The sequence below is a fragment of the Muscardinus avellanarius genome (genome assembly GCF_963383645.1).
Source record: "Muscardinus avellanarius genome assembly, chromosome: 3".
Taxonomy (NCBI): domain Eukaryota; kingdom Metazoa; phylum Chordata; class Mammalia; order Rodentia; family Gliridae; genus Muscardinus; species Muscardinus avellanarius.
The window spans coordinates 68,060,170-68,081,883 of record NC_137788.1 but is presented as its reverse complement, the minus strand read 5'-3'; the positions used below and the strand labels follow the sequence as shown (position 1 = coordinate 68,081,883).

At 45.4% G+C, this 21,714-nt stretch overlaps 1 protein-coding gene across 6 annotated transcripts in view; it reads right to left on the bottom strand.

Moving 5' to 3' along the window:
* Positions 1-397: 397 nt before the first annotated feature.
* Positions 398-21,714, bottom strand: part of AK5 (adenylate kinase 5) — a gene marked incomplete at both ends in the record, with an annotated part of 316,611 nt that continues 295,294 nt past the window's right edge. For 3 of the 6 annotated variants that reach the window (XM_080692433.1, XM_080692436.1, XM_080692438.1), the window contains 2 exons: positions 398-466; positions 14,125-14,319. In XM_080692433.1, the coding sequence (XP_080548559.1) occupies positions 398-466; positions 14,125-14,319 (264 nt within the window). Of the gene's footprint in view, positions 467-14,120; positions 14,320-21,714 lie in introns of all 6 variants that reach the window. The other 3 variants (XM_080692434.1, XM_080692435.1, XM_080692437.1) reach the window with 3 other exon arrangements.

Below are 21,714 nucleotides of genomic sequence, written 5' to 3'. Positions count from 1 at the left end.
CCTTCATCAGGAAACAGCACGTAAGGCTTGGGGAGAAGAAGGAAGATGTGACGGGGTTAGAGACGCTGGCTCATCAGGTCAAACTTCAGCAAGACCTGGGGGCAGAGCTGACAGACTGTCACTGCACTGCTGTTCACATCCTGACCTGGTTCTGAGGTGCAGAAAAGTGCTGGAGTGAAGACAGCTGTCTGAAGTATGAAGAGAAGGTTCATAGTCCCAAATACACCATGCAGGATTTTCAGACACCTCTCACACCAATCTAGCTGGGAGCAAAACAGCGATGTCAGGACTTGGGACTGGGGGCACAAAAGGCGTAGCTGAAACATTTTATGTGAAGGAAAGAACCTTTTAATTTTTCTCTCTTGTCTCCACTCTCAGCATACATGCATCTTTGCCTTTAGAAAACAGAGTCAATAGCTGAGCAGAGTTGAAGAAAAACTTCCTCTGGTGTTCCCTCTGCATTTACCTGTATTTAAAAGGGGAAAAAAGAAAGGCTTAAGACATGTTTGTGAATATGATAACTTTTGTGTAGGGGTGGGGGTAGCGGGGATTGAACCCAGGGGCATTCTACCTCTAGGCTACACTCCCAGCCCATTTAGTTTTTGTTGTTTGAAACAAGGTTTCCCTAAGTTGCTGAGGCTCATTTCAAACCTGTAATCCTCTTGTGTCAGCCTCCCAAAGTACTGGCATTACAGGCCTGCACCACCATGTCCAGCTAAAACCAGTTTTTTTTTTTGGGGGGGGGTGCTAGAGATTGACCCCAGGGGCATTCTACCTTTGCGCCATAACCCCAAACCCTATTTTATTTTTCATTTGAAAATGGGGTCCCACGAAGTTGCTGGGTGCCTCACTAAGTAACAATAAGATAGCACTACACATCTGTTAGAATATCCCAAATCCAGAATACTGATGCTTTGATGACTGGAACAACTGCAGCTCTCATGCACTGCTGGCAGGGTGAAGATGGTATAGCCACTTTGGAAGACACTGCAGTTTCGTAAAATACCCAGCAACTGCATTGACATACATTGAGTTGAAAACTTTTTTATAGCAACACAAAAATATCTGCATGGGTGTTTTCAGCAGCCTTATAACTGACAAAACTTGAAAGCAACCAAGACATATGTCTCTTAGTATGTGAATGGGCAAATGGTATTTCCAGGCAATGGATTATTATTCAGCACTAAAAAGAAATGAGCTATCAAGCCATGAAAAGACATAAAGGAAACTTAAATGCCTGTTGCTCGGTGATGGAAAGCCAATTTGAAAAAGGCACATACTGTAGATTTACAACCACATGACATTCTGGAAAAGTAAAAAAATAATGACAGGAAAAAGACCAGGGGTTGGGGCAGAGACAGGGATGAGTAGTAAGAATTCAGGATTTTTAGGGGAGTGAAATTATCTGTACGATGCTATAATGGCATAGATGAGATATTTTAAGTTGATCTAGGCTCATACCATATACTACAGTAGGTTTTTATGTAAACTAAGGACTCTAGATGAACAGTGTACCACTCTGGTAGGGATGTCAAAAGCTGGGGAAGTTGTAGTGTGCAGGGATGGATTCTATGCAAACTATATTTTATGTTTGCTTTTGCTGTGGACCTAGACCTGTTCCAAAGTGTAGTTTATTTAAAACAATAATAGCAATGAAATAAGTGCCCTGTTTTGGTTCAGAGGTCATGAAAAGACTTTGGGATTGCTTAAACACGAGTGTTTTGGAGCAGGGTGGGGTTAGGGTCGAGATTAAGGGCTTAGCGGGAGGGATGTGGAGAAGAAAGCAAACGCCAAGACGACGATGTGGAGCTATGCTGAGGACAGAGTTGGCTTAGGGGTTGTTGATACCCCAGGACAAGGAGCCAAGAGCAGAGGAAGCAGGAGGGGAATAGATTTCCTGGGCACGAAGGCACCACTCCTCAGACTTTGCCAACATCAATTGTACCAGTTACGGAGAACATCCCATCGTTCGTGGAGCCTGATGAGGTGCCAGAAACACCCAGAGACCAGAGAGGATGCTGGTGGCCTGCGCACCTCACTGCAGGATCAGCTTCAGCCCCTGTCACCCTGGTTTCTTGAGGCATCACCGTTAGACAGGAGCCAGAACTCATGCCAGCGGTTGGCCTGGAGGGACAGGGGCCTCGTTCAGGGAGCAGACACAGGTAAATGCTACCAGAAACCATCATGGATGGTCCGTGGGCCACTGCAGTTCGAGAAAAGGGAAAGCTCCCCCAGCAGGCTGTCATCATGAAGGCCAGGCCACTTAGCACAAGAGGTAACAGCTGTGTGTTGGAAAAGGGTGAGGGGGGCCTTGTCCTGGTGGCCCAAATCCCCAATGAGGGAGGTCCATGCTAACAAAGAAGAAAAAGAAGGCTGGTGATCCCCGGTAGGATCCATGGGTGGGAGGTAGGATGGTGGTGGTGGTATGTGTGCTAAGTTCCCTTAAAAGCAGCTTGGAGCTGGGCATGGTGGTGCACACCCCTGTACTGCTAGTATTTGGGAGTCTGAGATGGGAGGATCACAGGTTCAAGGCCAGCTTCAGCAACATAGCAAGACCCTGTTTCAAAATAAAAAATAAGCCCAGCCGGGCGTGGTGGCGCATGCTTGTAATCCCCGCGCTTGGGAGGCGGAGACAGGAGGATCGCGCAGGTTCGAAGCCAGCTGTGCGCTGGCTTAGGAGACCCTGTTTCCAAAATGAAAATGTAAAAATAGGTCTGGGAGTGTAGCCCCGAGGTAGAAGGGCTTCCAGGAACCCCAGTACCACCAAAAAAAATAAAAAAATAAAAAAAATAAGCCCAGTGTGGTGGTGCACCCTTGTAATCCCAGCATGTGGAAGGCTGAGACAGGAGGATCATGGTTCATGGACAGCCTCAGCTACTTAGGCCCTTTGCAACTCAGTGAGATCCTGTTTCAAAATAAAGAATAAAATAATAGAGCTGGGAGTGTGGTTCAGAAATAGAATGTCCCTGGTTTCCATCCCCAATACCACAAAAACAGACAAATAAGGGCTAGGTGTGTAACTCAGAGGTAGGATGGCCCAGGATTCAATCACCAGTACCAATAAAATTAAATATAGGAGATAATTTTTTAAAAAGCAGCTTTAGGGCTGGTGATACAGCTCAATGCTATAGGCCCTGGAAATGAAGCCCTGCCCAGGAGAGACGTGGTTGGGGTTTGGGGAGCTTTCGTGATTCCCCTACTTCATGACCTGCATGGTGATTGATTATGTGGGTGTTCGTCTTATTTTTCACAGTGTACATATTACTTTTCCACTTTCCTGTATGTATAATATAGTTCAAAATAAGGAAAAGTAAAAATTAAGACAATTATAAAAATACTTCTCATAAGTCTGTTGCACTTTACCCTTACAGGAGAATAGGATCTAGCAAGCTGCGCCTTCCTGTTTTTTTCCCTAGCCAGAGGCTTTAGATCTGGAGAGACAGGCTTCACCTGTCCATGTTCAGGTCCCTTATAGCACGTTGCTACTTGCTTTAACTTTCCCTCCTTTTCTTTTCAGCCAGTGGGCACTTCCTGGGTGTTGACGATGTGTTATATGTTGGGGATAACAGGCTGAACCAGAATGACAGTCCTGTTCTCTACGAGCTCACCACACAGTGGTATAGACAGACAGCAGCAATGTCTGCTGTTAGCAGGTTAGCACAGGACCTAGGGAGAAAGGGGCCCCTTATTCAACCTTGGGAGGGCAGAGCCACTTCTTGAGATAGCAGTAATAAATATTTACGACTGGGCACAGAGGAAAGCAATAATTTATTATTTAAAATGATAAAAGCCGAGTGTGGTGGTGCACACTTGTAATCCCAGGACTTGGGAGACAAGAGGATTGCAAGTTTGCAACCAGCCTCAACTATTAATGAAGCTCTCTGCAACTTAGTAAGACCCCGTTTCAAAGAAAAGAATAATAATAAAAAACAGGGCTAGGGGTGTAGCTCAGAGGTAGAATGCCTCTAGTGCTACAAAATACCCAGTGCTACAAAAAAAAAAAAAAAAAAAAACAACAACATAGCTGGGTGTGGTGGTGCATGCTTGTAACCCCAGTATTTGGGAGGCTGAGACAGGAGCATCAAAGGTTTGAGACTAGCCTCAGCAATTTACTGAGGCCCTCAGCAACTGAGCGAGACGCTATTTCAAGGTAAAAAAATGGCCTGGCATGGTGGCGCACGCCTGTCATCCTAGCGCTTGGGAGGCTGAGACAGGAGGATCGAGGCCAGGGGACACCTTCAAGGTAAAAAAATTGGGTGGGTGGGGGATCCTGGGGTGTAGCTCAGAGGTAGAATGCCCCTGGTTTCAATCCCTAGTACCAATAAGAATAATAAATGGAATAATAAACAAGCCAGATGTAGGGGCACACACCTGTAATCCCAGTACTTGGAAGGCCAAGAAAAATAGGTTGGAATTTAGTACCGCAGATATTTGCCTCTTCTGGGCATTTTATGTGAGTGAAATCACATGCTGTGTGGTCCTTTGTGACCGATTGCTTTCTTGTAGCACAATGTTTTCAAGGCTCATCCACGTGGTAAAAGGTATCAGTACTCTCTATCCATCTGATAATAATAACCTTCATTATTTTTTATTTTTATTTCTGGTGGTACTGGGGTTCCCGGAAGCAGCTGTTTTGGATGCTGTCTGCTCCTTTGGACAAACTTCAAAGATGTCCTGGGCCTTCTCTGGTTCTCACAAGGTTGCTGATATTTTGTAGCTTCTTCCCCTTTATCTGTTCTCCAGAGACTTGCTGAATGCTACTAGTTTCTTACATTTAACTGACTTAGCGTGTTCTATTTCTACCAGCTCGCCCTGAAACATTTCCTTTTTCCAGCCTATCTTTTGGAATCAATAGTAACAAAAGCTCCGCAACTATTTGTATATATGCATTTCCAAATTTGTCTTCCTTCCAAAATAAATCAATGCCTATGAGTGTGTGTGTGTGTGTGTGTGTGTGTGTGTGTGTGTGTGTGTGTGTGAAAGAGAGAGAGACAGACAGACAGACAGACTAAAACCCAGGGGCATTCTACCTCTGAGCTATATCCCAAGCCCTTTTAATCTTTTTGTTTTGAAACAGTCTTGCTGTCTTCAAACCTATCCTCCTGTATCAACCTCCCAGACTCTGAAATTACAGGCATGCACAACCATACCCAGTTCCCTCTTTTTATTTTCACTTTGAAGCAGGGTCTAATTTGCTGAAAGCCTCACTAAGTTGCTGAAGCAGGCCTTGAACTTGTGATTCTCCTGTCTCAGCCTACCAATTACTGGTAGAATGCCTCTGCAGTCAACTCCCCCGTCCCCCAAAAAAGCATAATGAAGACTATTCAGGACCACTGGACAGGCAGAGGGAACCATGGCAACCAGGTTTTGCACTGACAGAGGGACGCTGGGCTCTGAATTGGGAAATAGTGTGGATGATGGGACCCCTGGGGGAGGAGCAGGGCAGGGTCAGTGGGAGCGGTTGCCAGGAGTTAGGGAGATTCGCTGGACCAACCTGAAGCTCTTACTGCTTCAGGGCAGTCGCCTCATCTGGGGGAAGGATGGAGATGAGAAAGCCCACCAGGAGCTGAGGATGATCATGTATCAAGGCCATATTGACTGAGCAGGATTCTCTGTTAAGAGCAGGGCTTTAATTTTTTTTTTTTTCTGGGTCTGGGGATGGAACTCAGGGGCATTCAACCTCCAAGCTACACTCCATGTCTTGTTTTTTATTTTTTATTTTGAAACAGGATGTCAGTAAGTTGCGGAGGGCCTCACTGAGTAGCTGAGGCTGTCCACGAACCATGATCCTCCAGTCTCAGCCTCCTGAATGCTGGGATTACAAGTGTGTGCCACCACTCCTGGCTAAAATATTCTTATTTTAAATTTAATTATTATTATTAGATTTTTTTGTGGTGTTACATATGGAACCCAGAGCCTCCTACATACCAGCAAGTGCTCTACACTAGACAAGAAATTATGACCTGAAGTTTATACCTGACGAGGCCATCAACAGTGTGTGAAGCCATCAGAATGACACTTCCAGAGACAGAAAAAAAAATAACTAAAAGTTAGCTTAAGCATTATTCTTATTAAAAAAATTTTTTTTTGGTTGTGGGGACTGAATCTGGGGGCATTCTACCTTTGAGCTACAGCCCCAGACTTTTTTATTTTTTTATTTTTATTTTATAACAGGGTCTTGCTAAGTTGCTGAGGTTGGTTTTGAATCTGGAATCCTCCTTTCTCAGCCTCCCAAGTACTGGGTTTACAGCCATGTGCCATTATGCTTGGCTTCAGTTACTTTACAGAGGCTGAGAGGAGGATTGCAGATTTGATGCCACCCTCAGCAACTTATCAAGATCCTGTTCAAATATAACAGGATTACACACCTGTCATCCCAGTACTTGGGAGGCTGAAACGAGAGGATTGAAGGTTTGAGGACACCCTCCGCAACTTAGCAAGACTCTGAGCAACCTCCAAGATCCTGTTTTGAAATAAAAAATAAGATAGTCTGGGGGTATAGTTCAGAGATAATGCTCCTGGGTTCCATCCCCAACATCACACACACACACACACACACACACACACACACACACACACACACACACACACAGTCATAGGTAACCCAGAGACCATCTCTTATCCTCAGGCCTCTTCATTTATGGCCTGGGTGTCTCTGGACTAATTACACCATGAACAAATCATGCCCCCCAAAATGGAGAAAAACAATACAAGAAAATGAATTGCAATGTACATTAGTACCTCTGAGCAGAATAATTCTGGATTTTATAGCTAGTCTGTTAATAAGGCAGATATGACATCTTGAGAAATCTCTAACTTAGAGGACTTCTCAGCTTGTCTATTTATCAGCTACGAGGACGTCAATCAGCCTGAGGATCCTGAGAGTGACCAGGCCACCAGAAACCACCTCTGACCACTGGACTGCTGTCAACCTCATATACCTTGCCATCCTTCACCAAGTTTCCTTGAAAAGAAGAGCCATGAGTGCTTTGGGGGTGGGCCATATTTTCTCTGAACTCATATTTCTTTATGTGTGTGTGTGTGTGTGTGTGTGTGTGTGTGTGTGTGTTACTGGGTACCAAACACAGGGGTGTTTTACCTCTGAGCCATGTGCCCAGCCCTTAAAAAAAAAAATTGATTTGGGTCGGGCTTGGTGGCACACGCTTGTAATCCCCGCACTCGGGAGGCTGAGACAGGAGGATAGCACAGGTCAAAGCCAGCCTCAGCATCTTAGTGAGACCCTGTTTCCAAATAAAATATAAAATAGATCTGAGAGTATAGCCCGGAGATAGAAAAGCCCTTGGGTTCCACCCCCAGCACCACACACACACACACACACACACACACACACACACACAATGTTTTTTGTTTTGAAACAGGGTCTCCTTAAGTTGCAGAGTCTTGCTAAGTTGCTGAAGCTGGCCTTGAACCTGCAATCTTCCTGTCTCAGCCTCCCAGGTCCTGGAATTATAGGTGTGTTGCCACTCTACCAAGCCGAATATATTTCTTACTCTCCTAAATAAATCTCTGTTTATGTGCTGAACTTCTTTTCTATCGCATAAGCCAAAGACCCTGCCGTCCTGATTTGGGGAATCAACTCTTCTCCCATGACAGTTCTGCAGCCCTCCTGGGGGGCTCCTGAATTTCAGTTTTCAGTTGGATAATCCTACAATTAAGTCTTATGTTTCCAGTTAGGCCAACTTTATTTGGTGCCTACTACCTGCACCAAGTAGTCTACATCAATATTCTTAGTCACAATCGTGGTTTAAAAATTCATAGCAGCTGGGCATGGTGATGCGCACTTGTAATCCCAGTATTTGGAAGGCTGAGATGGCAGGATTTCAGCTTTAAGACCAGCCATAGCAATTTAACAAGATTCTCAACAGCCTAGTGAGACTCTGCTTCAAAACAAAAAAATGAAAAGTTCTGGGGGTGTAGCTTGGAGGTAGAAGGCCCCTTGGTTTAATCCTTAGTACAGAAAAAATTTTTCATAGCAAAAATATTTGTAGAAAATGGTCCAAAACATGTACCAAGATTTCTTTTTGTTTTTTTTTTTTGGGGGGGGGAGGTACTAGGTATTGAATCCAAGGACATTCTACCTTCAAGTTATATCCCCCACCCTTTTAATTTTTTATCTTGAAACAGAGTTTTGCTAAACTGCTTGAAACAGGATCCTCATAAATTGCTGAGGCTGGCCTGGAACCTGTGATCCTCCTGTCTTATCCTCCCAAATACTGGGATTACAGGTGTATTCCACCACATTGGCTTTACCTAGTTTTCTGTATTTTCTAGAATGAGCATGTGCTACCTTTGTTTATTATTATTATTTTTTTCTTTTGGTACTAGGAATTGAACCCAGGGGCGTTTTACCTCTGAGCTACATCTCCAACACTTCTTTATTTTTGAAACAGCATCATGCTCAATTGCTAAGGGTATACCTAAATTTCTGAGGCTGGCCTTCAATCTGCAATCCTCCTGTTTCAACCTTCCAAGTATTGGGATTATAGTTATGAACATCCAGCTAAGCATGTAATAGTTTTTTAATTAGAAAAAAATTCCCAAGTGTTTTAATCTGAAATTTTACAGTTCTTGAGGGTTTCCCACCTTCCCTCCCGATCATCCCATTGGGACAGGATGATGACTATAACACTGCAAACGCGGTGACTGCGGACTTTTACCATTTTTATACACTGCCCCTGCCCACCCCTCACGAGAAAGTCTTCTATAAAAAGAGAGCCATGGCCTGGCATGGTGGCGCACGCTTGTAATCCCAGCATTTGGGAGGCTGAGACCTGGAGGATCGCGGTTCACAGACAGCCTCAGCTACTTAGTGAGGCCCTCTGCAACTCAGTGAGACCCAGTTTCAAAATAAAGAATAAAAAATAGGGCAGGGGGTGTAGCTCGGAGGTCGAATGCCCCTGGGTTCCATCCCCAGACCCGCAAAAAAAAAAAAAAAAAAAGAGAGCCATGGTCCTCCAAATGCCTCTCTCACTTTTGAAGTGGCCCGCATTCTATCTTGAATGTATATTTCTTGCTTTACTAAATAAACCTCTATCTCTGTCTCTGACTGGCTTTGCTGAAATTCTTTTCTGCTAGCTGTGTATGGTGGTACACGCTAGTAATCCCAATACTTGGGAGGATGAGACAGGAGGATCGCCAGTTTGCAGACAGCCTCAGCTACTTAGTGAGGCCCTCTGTAACGTAGTGAGACCCTGTTTCAAAATGAATAAAGCCGGGCGTGGTGGCGCATGTTTGTAATCCCCGTGCTTGGGAGGCGGAGACAGGAGGATCGCACAGGTTCGAAGCCAGCTGCGCTGGCTTAAGAGACCCTGTTTCCAAATAAAAATATAAAATAGGTCTGGTAGTGTAGCCTGGAAGTAGAAGGGCTTCCAGAAACCCCAGTATCAGCAAAAAAAAAAAAAAAAAAAAAAAAAAAAAATAGAAAGAAAGAAAAGAAAAGAAATGTAGCTTAGAGGTAGAATGCCTCTGGGTCCCATCCCCAGTACCGGGGAAAATAAAAAAAAGGAATCCTTTTTTGCTATACAAGCCATGAACCTAGCTGTGAGTGATGTGGTCCTGGTGTTCACAAAGCTAGGTGGGGCTCTGCGATGCCCAGGCAGGTATTTTCTCTGCCAAGGTGTGCTTGGCCAGCATTGGTGCTTTTCATTCAAAAGGCTACACTTGTTATTTATTCAATAATAAATTCTTTCAGCCGGGTGTGGTGGCGCACGCTTGTAATCCCCGTGCTTGGAAGGCTGAGACAGGAGGATTGCACAGGTTCGAAGCCAGCCTCAGCTACTTAGTGAGGCTCTCAGCAACTTAGTGAGACTCTGTTTCCAAATAAAATATAAAGAAGGTCTGGGAGTGTAGCCCAGAGGTAGAAAACCCCTGGGTTTCACCTCAGTACCACAAAAAAAAAAAAAAAGAAATATTGCTAGGAGTTTAGATGTAAGATGGGAAAGAAGAGGAGTGTCCCAACTCCTCCCCCTTGTTGCCCGGGAGCAAGAGAGCAGACAGACACTTTTGAAAAATAAGGAAGCTGCTCCTCAGGCAACCCAGAGTCATGATCCAGGTGCTCTACCTAATGTAAATAAGAGAGAGCCAGTTAAAAGACTAGTGGTGCACGCTTGTAATCCCAGCATTTGGGAGGCTGAGACAGGAGAATTGCAGTTCGAGGACAGCCTCACCTACCACTTAGTGAAGCCCTTTGCAAATCAGTGAGACCCTGTTTCAAAAATAAATAAATAAATAAAAAATAGGCCTGGGAGTATATAGCTCGAAGGTAGAATGCCCCTGGGTTCCATCCCTAGTACTGTTAAAAAAAAAAAAAAAAAAAAAAAAAAAAGGCCAGGCATGGTGGCGCACGCTTGTAATCCCCGCGCTTGGGAGGCAGAGACAGGAGGATCGTGAAGTTTCGAAGCCAGCCGTGCGCGCTGGTTTAGGAGACCCTGTTTCCAAATAAAAATGTAAAAATAGGTCTGGGAGTGTAGCCCAGAGGTAGAAGGGCTTCCAGGAACCCCAGTACCACAAAAAAAAAAAAAAAAAAAAAAAAAAAAGACTTGAGAGAGCTGAGGGATGGGTTTGTAACTTAAAGGCCTTGATAGGTATAATAAATTTCAAACATCTTCCCTCTCCAAAATGAGACCTAGGGGATAAAAATCATGTGAGCCCATTGAGGCTCAGTTCCGTGAGTTTGTCAATGGAGCCATTTACTGGTAAATAAAGAAAAAAGGGCTTTTATGACTCTGAAGTTGGCTGAGTTCTGAGTTGTTTAGGGATTACCCCACCTTTGCAGATTTTATAGCATCACCAAGCCCCTTCTATTTGGATACTCGCTGTGTGTCCGAGGATGCTCAAAAGGTAAAAAGCACTGGGCCATCTGGTCTTTTTTTTTTTTTTAAAGCTTTATTATTTATTTAGTTTTTTTGTGTGTATAGTACTGAGGGTGGAACCCAGGAGCTTTTCTACCTCCAGGCTATACTCCCAGACCTATTTTATACTTTACTTGAAAACACGGTCTCACTAAGTTGCTGAGAGCCTCACTAAGTAGCTGAGGCTGGCTTCAAAGCTGTGCGATCCTCCTGCCTCAGCCTCCCAAGCGCAGGGATTACAAGCGTGCGCCACCACGCCCGGCAACGATCTAGTCTTAGAAAGGTCTTTACAATCCTGAATTCTTAAGACTATGCTCTTGTAAATGCACTTTTTGTTTGTTTTTATTCTCATTCTCTCTCTCTCTCTCTCTCTCTCTCTCTCTCTCTCTCTCTCTCTCTTTCTTTGTGGTACTGGGGATGGAGCTCAGGGGCATTCTACCTCTGAACTTCACCCCCAGCCCAATTTTTATTCTTTATTTTGAAACAGGGTCTCACTGAGTTCCAAAGGGCATCACTAAGTAGCTGAGGCTGTCCGTGAACTGTGATCCTCCTGTCTCAGCCTCCCAAATGCTGGTATTACAAGCGTGCGCCACCATGCCCAACTATTGTTTTTAATGGTCTAAGTCTTTCTTCTATATGGCAAACTAAGAGGTTACACAAAACATCCCAGGAAGCATTTGGCATCGCTAAATCATATCAAGAGGCACCTTTCAGACATGTAGACCCTGGACTTTTTTGGATCCTAAAAATTGGATTATTAAGATGGCTTAAGCAAGGCATGGTGGTGCACACTCGTAATCCCAGCATTTGGGAGGCTGAGACCGGAGGATCACGGTTCTTGGACAGCCTCAGCTACTTAGTGAGGTCCTCTGCAACTTAGTAAGACCCTGTTTCAAAATAAAGAATTAAAAAAAAAAATAGGGCAGGTGTGTGGCTCAGAAGTCAAATGTACCCGGGTTCCATCTCCAAACCCACAAACACAAAAAAAAGATGGCTTAGAAATGGGGTGTGGTGGCATATGCTTGGAATCCCAGTACTCAGGAGGCTGAGACAGGAGGATCTGCAGACCCACAATCCTCCTTAGTTTCCCGAGTATGGGTATTCCAGGCATGCATCACCACACCCAGCTTAGCCCTTTTTATTTTTTATTTTAAAACAGGGTCTCATTAAGTTGCTGAGGTTGGCCTTGAACCTGCAATCCTCCTGTCTCAGTTTCCCAAGTACTGGGGTTACAGGTGTGTGCCTTTTTTACTTTTTATTTTGAAACAGGGCCTCACTAAGTTGCTGAGGCTGGCCTAGAGTCTATGATCTTCTTGTCTCAGCCTTCCAAATACTGGGACTGCCAGCGGGTACCACCATGCCCAGCTTCTCTCCCCGGTTCGTGTCCTCAGGACTTTGCCCCTGCTGTCTGCCGCAGCCTCCAGGGCTGCCCTCGCATTTCCTCTCAGGTCCCCTCTCCACAGGGTGATGGCGTGAGCTTCTGGACCTGAGCCCTGATTACGCCTGTCCCCTCTGGTAGCTTCCATCACTCACCACGGGGCAGGTACTTGTTCCTACCCAAAGCTCCTCTTGATCTGGTCCTGGCTTGCATCTGTGCCCCTCTCTTTCCTGGCACTTCATGTCACAGCTCAGTGATGTGACATATTCCTCTTGACTTTGTCACTGGGGCTTCTTCGGTGTGGAGTGTCCTGCCCTCCTTGGGGTACCTGGGACACTCCAAGTCCTTCTCGGGTAGCCTAAGACTGAATAAAACTCCCTCTGCGCTTGCTTCCACCCCACACTTCCGCCCCACGGCTGCCAATCACCCTTACTCTACGCTGCCCTACCTCCTACCTCTGCAGGCAAGAGCCGCATCGACCCCCCAGGGCCACCGGTGGACCACGGGTGCCTGGCACACAGTTACGGTAAGAGTGGAAGACGGGACTGGGTAGTTTCCCAAATACCGGACACTAATGGTGACGCAACACAGATTAGAACTGGTGAACATTAGGTTGACACCACCACCTCCCCACACCTCTACTGCTTCACAGAATGGCCCTCCCCCGGCCCCAGGAACTGCTGCCCCAAACATGAGTGATCTGGAGAAATTGTAACAGAGGAGCCAGGGCCAATGACACACTCTGTAAACTCATGAATCCAAACGCCTGGAATCTTGGATCTAGAGCAAGTCTTTTGGCTCATCCTGTTCAGCCGAGGTTGCCCAGAGAGTCTGAGGCACAACCTATGTCTCACACCTTCCTATCTTTTTCTCTTTTTCTTGGAAGGAGGGGGGTTGGGTTCTGCAAAAAAAGTGACACCTATGAAACTTATATGACCAACTTTTTATGGTCTGTATGATGCCAGATATTTAATTCTGATTGAGACAATAGTGAAGAAAGGAAGAGAGTTAGTTATATTTTGCCTCTGATTCTACACCGGCATGCACCTCTAACTTTCAGATCCCATAACCAATCTTTCTAGTCTTTTTTTTTTTTTCTTCTTAGAAAAGAAAAAGTGCAGCTGGGCATGGTGGGGCATGCTTGTAATCCCAGCGCTTGGGAGGCTGAGACAGGAGGATCGCATGGGTTCGAAGCCAGCCTCAGTTACTTAGTGAGGCTCTCGGCAACTCAGTGAGACCCTGTTTCCAAATAAAATATAAAATAGGTCTGGGAGTATAGCCTGGAGGTAGAAAGTCCCTGGGTTCCACCCCCAGTACCACCAAAAAAAAAAAAAAAAAAAAAAAAAAAAGAAAAGAAAAGAAAAGAAAAAGTGCAGCCAGGTGTGGTGGTACATGCCTATAATTCAAGTACTTGGGAGGTCGGGACAGGAGGATCCTAGGTTTAATGCCAGCCCCTGCAATTTAGTGAGATCGGGTTTCAAAATAAAACCTAAAAAAGGGCTTGGGGGTAAGCCGGCCCTGGTGGTACATAGCATTCGGGTAGCTGAGGCAGGAGGATCCGGGTTTGAGAATAGCCTCAGCTACTTAGTGAGGCCCTTTGCAACTCAGTGAGACCCTGTTTCAAAAGAATAAGAAAATAGGGCTGGAGGTGTAGCTTGGAGGTAGAATATCCCTGAGTTCAATCCTCTCAGTACCACAAAAAGGGGGAGGGTCTAGGGGTATAGCTTGAAGGTAGAATGCCCCTGGGCTCAATCCCCAGGACCAAAATAAATAAACAAACAAACAATAAAAATACATACATAAAACATACATACATACATACATACATACGAGAAAAGAATGTGTTAGGTGCCCTCCGCGGGCAGAGCCACCCACCTTGCGCAGCTGCGTCTTGGTCTCGTAGTAGGCCATCACGGGGATGGAGGCTCGGTAGTAGGTTTCCAGGCGCTTGGCAATGGTCTGGGTGGCGTCGTCCGCGCTCTCGCTGCTGCTCTGGGTCCTTTGCAGCAGGCGGTTGGTCATGGTGTCTGCCGAGCAGTCCATGCAGATCACCAGGTGCGGGTCTCCAATCTGGGGTGGGGGGCAGAGCACAACAGATCAGGCCCCCACCCTGCAGGTGTTCCCGGAGGGCCTGGGGCCCACGCTCTTCGGTTTTGTGGCCTCTTTCCTCGCAGGAGCCCAGACCTGAGTCACAGCACAGGCGGGGACTGTACTGCAGGGACCCCCTCCAGGCCTTTCCCACGCTGCCTCGCCTTGTGTCACTAGGCTGAGGACACAAGGCAGGATTGTGTTCCCAGGGCGATCACAGTCTCCTCCACACTAAAGGGAGGTATATGGGGTGTGTTACGGGTCCTCCTCAGGGAGGGCCTTTCCATAGCCATTGAGGCAAAGCTAACCAGATCTCCATCCCGCCCACAGTCATCATTATTATTTTTCAATTTATTTAATTTATTTAATTTATTTTATTTTTTGCAGTACCGGGGATGGACTCCAGTGGCATTTGACCTCTGAGCTACACCCCCAGCCCTGTTTTTTATTCTTTATTTTGAAACAGGAAAAGGCCCATGATGGTTTAGGAGAAAATTATCCCTGTTCACCAGCAGAGGGCATGCTTGGGAGGTAGTTTAGGGTTCCTTAACAGTGCTCTCAGCTAAACAATTTCTGGCGGGGGCTGCCTGGGTCATTATCAGGCCACCCTTAGGGACAGGAAAGACAACTTCGGGACTCGTTCAGGCACAAACAGAGATTATGTTTATGTAAGCAGGAGCTGGTAGTAAATGACTCTCTGGACCAAAATAAGCACAGAGCTGAGAGGCTGCTTTGATTCAGAAGTATGGACAGAGGATCGTCAACATAGGATTTGGGAGCTTTATTTATTTATTTACTTATTTACTTTTGCAGTACTGGGGATGGAACTCGGGGGTATTTGACCTCCGAGCTGCACCCCCAGCCCTATTTTTTATTCTTTATTTTGAAACAGGGTCTCACTGAGTTGCAAAGGGCCTCACTAAGTAGTAGCTGAGCCTGGCCACAAACCATGACCCTGTCTCAGCCTCCCAAATGCTGGGATTACAAGTGTGCACCACCACGCCCAGCGGATTTGGGAGCTTTGGAAATTCAGAGTCTCAGTGGGTTTGGTGGGACATGCCCCGTAATCCCAGTACCTGAGAGGTTGAGACAGGAGGATCATGGGTTTGCAGCCAGCATCAGCCACCTTGTGAAGCCCTCTGCAACTTAGTGAGATCCTGTTTAAAAAAAAAAAAAATACCGCAGAGGGTATAGCTCAGAGGTAAAATGTCCTACGGTGTAATTCGTGGTTACACACACACACACACACGTGCACACACACAAACACACAAAATGCAGTCTCAGCTGGGTGTGGTGGCACACACCTGTAACCCCAGTACGTGGGAGGCTGAGACAGGTTCCAGACCAGCCTTAGCTACTTACTGAGGCCCTCCACAACTTAACGATGATGAGACCCTGTTTCAAAATAAAAAGGGATTGGGGTGTAGCTCAGAGGTGGAATGTCGCTGGGTTCAATCCTCAATACCACACACAAAAATAAACAAACAAATACGGAGTTTCAGGCACAATACTCACCAACCTGACCAAAGTCTGCATTTTACCAAAATGCCCAAGTAATTCTTTATAATCTAATAGTTTGAGAAGCTGCCCTACCAGGCCATTTCCTTGGACCAAAATTATGGGGCTGGTCCTCTCTCTTTCTTGAATCAGCACTCTCTTCCTATGCACAGAGCTGCCCTTGGGGACATTCCAATTGGAAGTAACATTTCTATTTTATTTTGACATTTTTATTTTAATACCTAAAATCTTCAAAATGTTTGGGGAAATGGTTTTTCCAAACTGCTTTGATATAAAATGTAGAAAAACTCTTGGGGCAGCTCTCTGGCTCCTTGCTGTGTCTTTCTGTCACCGGATGGTGGCTCTCCTCTAACTCAGGTGATCAGGAGAACAGAGAACTTGCCCCAAAGGATTGCAGATGATTGCAGACAACACTCTGCCAGCATTTCAGGAATTCTGTCACCAGCATCTCTGGGTTTTTGATGGCCTCTGGGACCCAGGACCTCCACTAGCACACAGGGTACTTGGAAGGTGCCAGGATTCAGCTCGATCTGACCACAACCATCTCGAGTTGCAACTGCCACTATTGCCCTTGAGTGACCACGATCACTTTCCCTACGTACGGTAAATAAGTGAAACCATCACAGTGGCACGCAGGGCTTTCCAATCAGACACTGGTGCTAGGAATGCCTGAGGAAGTGGAAGCTCCAGGCCACTTTGCTTCAGTCTCCTAAGGACTGGTTCATGACAGAGCCGAGCCACTGTGCGTAGTGTGAAAGCCAGGGACTTCACCCCAGCGAGGCGAGCCAGGCCTACAGAATGGGGCTCAGTCAAGATGTCCGGTGGTCAGGGCCAGGAGAGGAGGGTGGGACGGTGGGAAGTGGGCTGCTGGTGAGTGTGGAGTTGCCTATCCTATGTTTGAGAAGTTGGCTCTTGCTGCCTTTGGGGATCCAGGTGGGGTCAGCACCCTCCTTACACTCCTCAGTGGACTTGTGACAATGGCCTGTCCTTGGTCGTTCCAGTGGAGAGGGAGGGGACACTTGTTCTGCTCTCTTTTGACCCCCCCTTGGTGTGCCTCTGATTCAGTGGGGACACTCCTGAGGCAGGATCTGTCTGTGCTCCCAGCAACTCTTTTGTTGAGAAGAACAAAATTGCTCTCCAGCTGTTTCTGTTTTATTTAAAAAATGAAGAGAATAGCCTGGTGTGGTGGTGCACACTTGTGATCCCAGTACTTGGGAAGATGAGACAGGAGGATCACAAGTTCAAGACCAGCCTCAGCACTTAGCGGGACTCTCAGCAACCAATCCAGCAAGGCCTTGTTTCAAAATACAAAATAAAATAGGACTGAGGAAATGACTTCAAGGTAGGGCGCCCCTGGGTTCAATCCCCAGGATAAAAAAAAAAAAAAATAGCATAAAGGCTAGAGAAATAGCTCAGTAGTAGAGTGCTTCCCTAGCACGCATAAGATTCTGGAATTGATCCCCGGCTACACACCTACACACACACACACACACACACACACACACCCTCACTGGAGCATTGTAAATGTTAAATGAGTTAATACATGTAAAGTTCCTAACCATTTCAAACACAACATAAATGTGAGCTATTATCATTGTTATTGTTTTATTTTTGTAGTACCTCTGAGCTACACCTCTAGCCCTATTTTTTAGAATTTTAATTTGGAAACAGGATCTTGCTAAGTTGATGATGCTGGTCTTGAACTTGTGATCTTCCTGTCTCAGCCTCGGACAGGTACTGGGTTTACAAGTGTATGTCACCATGCCCAGCACTAATATTATTTAATGTGGGCCTTGGTTCATCCATTAGAGCTGTAAAATCCCCTTATGGTCAGATTTGGGTTTGAAAAGAGTAGATGCCCCACCGGGTAGTGTGCTTCTCCTATAGGGACTGACTCCTTCCTCTGGGTATCTCATAAAGAGAGGAGTCTGGGCCAGTCCTTCAGGCCAGAAGATGCAGCCTATTAGAAATAGTGCCAAAGCCGGGCGTGGTGGTGCATGCTTGTAATCCCCGCGCTTGGGAGGCTGAGACGGGAGGATGAAACAGGAGGATTGCACAGGTTCAAAGCCAGCCTTAGCTACTTAGTAAGGCTCTCAACAACTTAGACTCTGTTTCCAAATAAAAGTATATATCCAGGCATGGTGGCACAAGCTTGTAATCCCAGCATTCAGGAGACTGAGACTTTAGGATTGCGGTTCGTGGACAGCCTCAGCTAGTTAGTAAGGCTCTCCGCAACTCAGTGAAACCCGGTTTCAAAGTAAAGAATAAAAAAATAGGGCAGGTTGTAGCTCGGAGGTCGAATGCCCCTGGGTTCCATCCCCAGACCCGAAAAAACAAACAAACAAACAAACAAATAAAAGTGTAAAATAAGTCTGGGAGTATAGCCTGGAGGCAGAAAAGCCCCTGGTTTCCACCCCCAGTACCACCAAAAAAAAAAAAAAAAAAAGAAAAAAGAAATAGTGCCACCATACTTTCTGCCTCACACCACCACCACAGCTGAGTGTCTGCAGTAAACCAGATTCAGAAGAAGAGAGCAGGGAAACCCCAAGTGGCCCCAGGCTCCCCACAACCCCAAGCACCTAGAACTGACCAAGTACACAGTCCCTTGGCCAGACACAGACACTTGAAGAGCTCATGCTAACGCTTAGAACACATTTATAAACAGAATCGCGGTGTCTGCTGACGAAGTACAAGAGTTAAGAGCAGTCAGGGGGTCACTTGTGGTGACGCCCACCCAGGACTTGAGGCTGAGATAGGAGCATCACAGGTTTAAGGCTAGCCTCAGAAACTTAGTGAGAACCTCGGTAATTTAGAGAGACCCTGCCTCAAAATAAAAAATAAAAAGGGTTAGGGTTGTAGCTCCACGGTAGAACGACATTGGATTCAATCCTCAGTACCAGAACAAAAATCAAAAAAAAAAAAAAAAGAAATTAAAAATTAGCTGACCGCAGTGGCATGTGTTCATAATTCCAGTCCTTGGGAGACTGGGACAGGAGGATCTCAGGTTCAAGGACAGCCTCAACAATGTTGCAGCAAAATCCACACCAACTTAGCAAGACCCAAGTTTAAAATAAAAAGTAATATAGGGCTGAGGGTACAGTTTGGAGGTAGATTGCCCCTGGGTTCAATCCTCTGTGCCATGAATGAATGAGTAAATCAATAAATAGGGCTGGGATTTTTTAGTTCAGTGGTAGAGTGAGCCGGGGTTCAATTCCCAGTACCCCCTGCCCCTGCCCTCAAACACACGAGTAGCCAGAGGGGACATAATGTCGTCATTCACAAATCCAGTAAAAGAATGTGTGTGCTCTGAAGGCAGAGCTTTCTGGGAAAAGAAAGTCATAGCAAAAAAAATAGTCATAGCAAAAAAAAAAAAAGTCATAGCAAAAGAAAGTCTGGGAAAAGAAAGCTCAGCTGAGCTTTCTGGGAAAGGAAAGTCATAGCAGGTCTATGCATTTTACTTAAGAAAAAACAAAAACTTTTAAACCGGGCATGGTGGTGCACGCTTGTAACCCCAGCATTTGGGAGGCTGAGACAGGAGGATTGCGGTTCAAGGACAGCCTCAGCTACTACTTAGTGAGGCCCTTTGCAACTCAGTGAGACCTTGTTTCAAAATAAAGAATAAAAAATAGAACCAGGGGGATGTAGCTCGGAGGTAGAATGCCCCTGGGATGTAGCTCAGAGGTAGAATGCCCCTGGGTTCCGTTCCCAGTACCACACACACACACACACACACACACACACACACACACACACACACAAAATACTTTTATGCCGGGTGTGGTGGTGCACGCTTGTAATCCCCGTGCTTGGGAGGCTGAGACAGGAGGATCACACAGGTTCAAAGCCAGCCTCAGCTACTTAGTGAGGCTCTCAGCAACTTAGTGAGATCCTGTTTTCAAATAAAATATAAAGTAGGTCTGGGAGTAGAGCCCAGAGGTAGAAAGGCTCTGAGTTCTACCCCAAGTAGCACCAAAAAAAAAAAAAAAAAAAAAAAAAACAACAACAACAAAAAAAAACCCAAACCAAAACAAACTTTTTACTGGTGTATTGTAATTATACATCATAGGTTCAACTTGATACAAACACGTGCACACAGCACTTGGTGCATTCCCTCCAGATACTGCCCCCTTTATCCTTCCTCCTATTCATGTAAGTGAGATTGGCAAGGAAATCCTGTATGGACGTGATCTTATTTCAACAGTCCCCTCCCTCGGTCCTTGTTTTTTTCCCCTCCTGGTTTCTTTCCCCCAAACTCCTTCCACTATTTTACTGTTTTCTCTCATTTGTCTGTTTGCTTCCTGTTTGTGTTCTAATTTCCCCATATGAAAGAAAACATACGACCCTTGCCTTTCTGTGACTGGCTGGTTTCAGCATAATATTTTCTACTTCCACCCATTTTCTTGCAAATGTCATAATTTTGTTCTTCTTAAAGCTGAGAAAACTCCACTTTTGCCCTCGATATCTCTGCTGAGGGACACCTAGGCTGGCTCCACAACATGGCTATTGTGAACTGTGCTGCTCTAGAAGTGGCTGTGCATGTCTCACTGCGGTATTTTGACTTCAGCTCCTTTGGGAAGATGCTGAGAAGTGGTGTGCCTGGGTCTACATCTCTGTGTTTAGTTTGGCTGCTGTTAGGTTGGAGATTGAGTTTAAACAAGAAAGTGTTTCAGTTTAATGCCAGGCAGCCGGGCTAAGTACACAGGCTTCCTCCAGATAAGAATAATCTATCAGGTAAGGGTAATGACACCTACTGAGTAGGTTGTGAGATTAATCAAATGAAATATGTGACGTATTTGGTTCAATTCCCAGTATACTGTAAATGATCAAAAAGATAACGGCCATTATTATATTCTAGATGGTTCTAATTATATAAAATGGCGAAATAAAGACTGAAAAAACATATATCAAAATGTTAATAAATATTACCTATTGGTGGTTAGTTAAATTTTTTATACTTTTGCATATTATTTTTTCTTTTTTTTGCGGTACTGGGCATTGAACTCAGGGGCATTCTACCTCTGAGATATACCCCCAGCCCTATTTTTTATTCTTTATTTTGAAATAGGTCACTAAGTTGCAGAGGGTCTCACCAAATAGCTGATGCTGGCCACGAACCTGGGATCCTCCTGTCTTAGCCTCCCAAGCACTGGGATTACAAGGCTGCAAAACCACATCCAGCATATTATTTCTATTTATATAATATTCCTCTTCTTTTTCTCTCATTACTGAGGATTGAACCTAGGGCATTATACCTCTGCATTATATCCCCTGTCCTGTTTTATTTTTTATTTTATTTATTTATTTATTTATTTATTTATTTATTTTTGTGGGTCTGGGGATGGAACCCAGGGGCATTTGACCTCCAAGCTACATCCCCTGCCCTATTTTTTTATTCTTTATTTTGAAACAGGGTCTCACTAAGTTGCAGAGGGCCTCACTAAGTAGCTGAGGCTGTCCGCGAACCGCGATCCTCCGGTCTCAGCCTCCGGAATGCTGGGATTACAAGCGTGCGCCACCATGCCCGGCTTTATTTTTTATTTGAAACTGGTGTCACTGAGTCCTGAGGGTCTCACTAAGTTGCTGAGGCTGGCCTTGAATTTGCAATTTTTCTGTCTCAGTCTCCCAAGTACTGGATTACAGGTGTGTGCCACCATGCTCAGCTTTAACTTTTATTTATTTATTTATTTATTTATTTATTTATTTATTTATTATTCTTTTGCGGGTCTGGGGATGGAACCCAGGGGCATTTGACCTCCGAGCTACACCCACTGCCCTATTTTTTATTCTTTATTTTGAAACTGGGTCTCACTGAGTTGCAGAGGGCCTCACTAAGTAGCTGAGGCTGTCTGCGAACTGCGA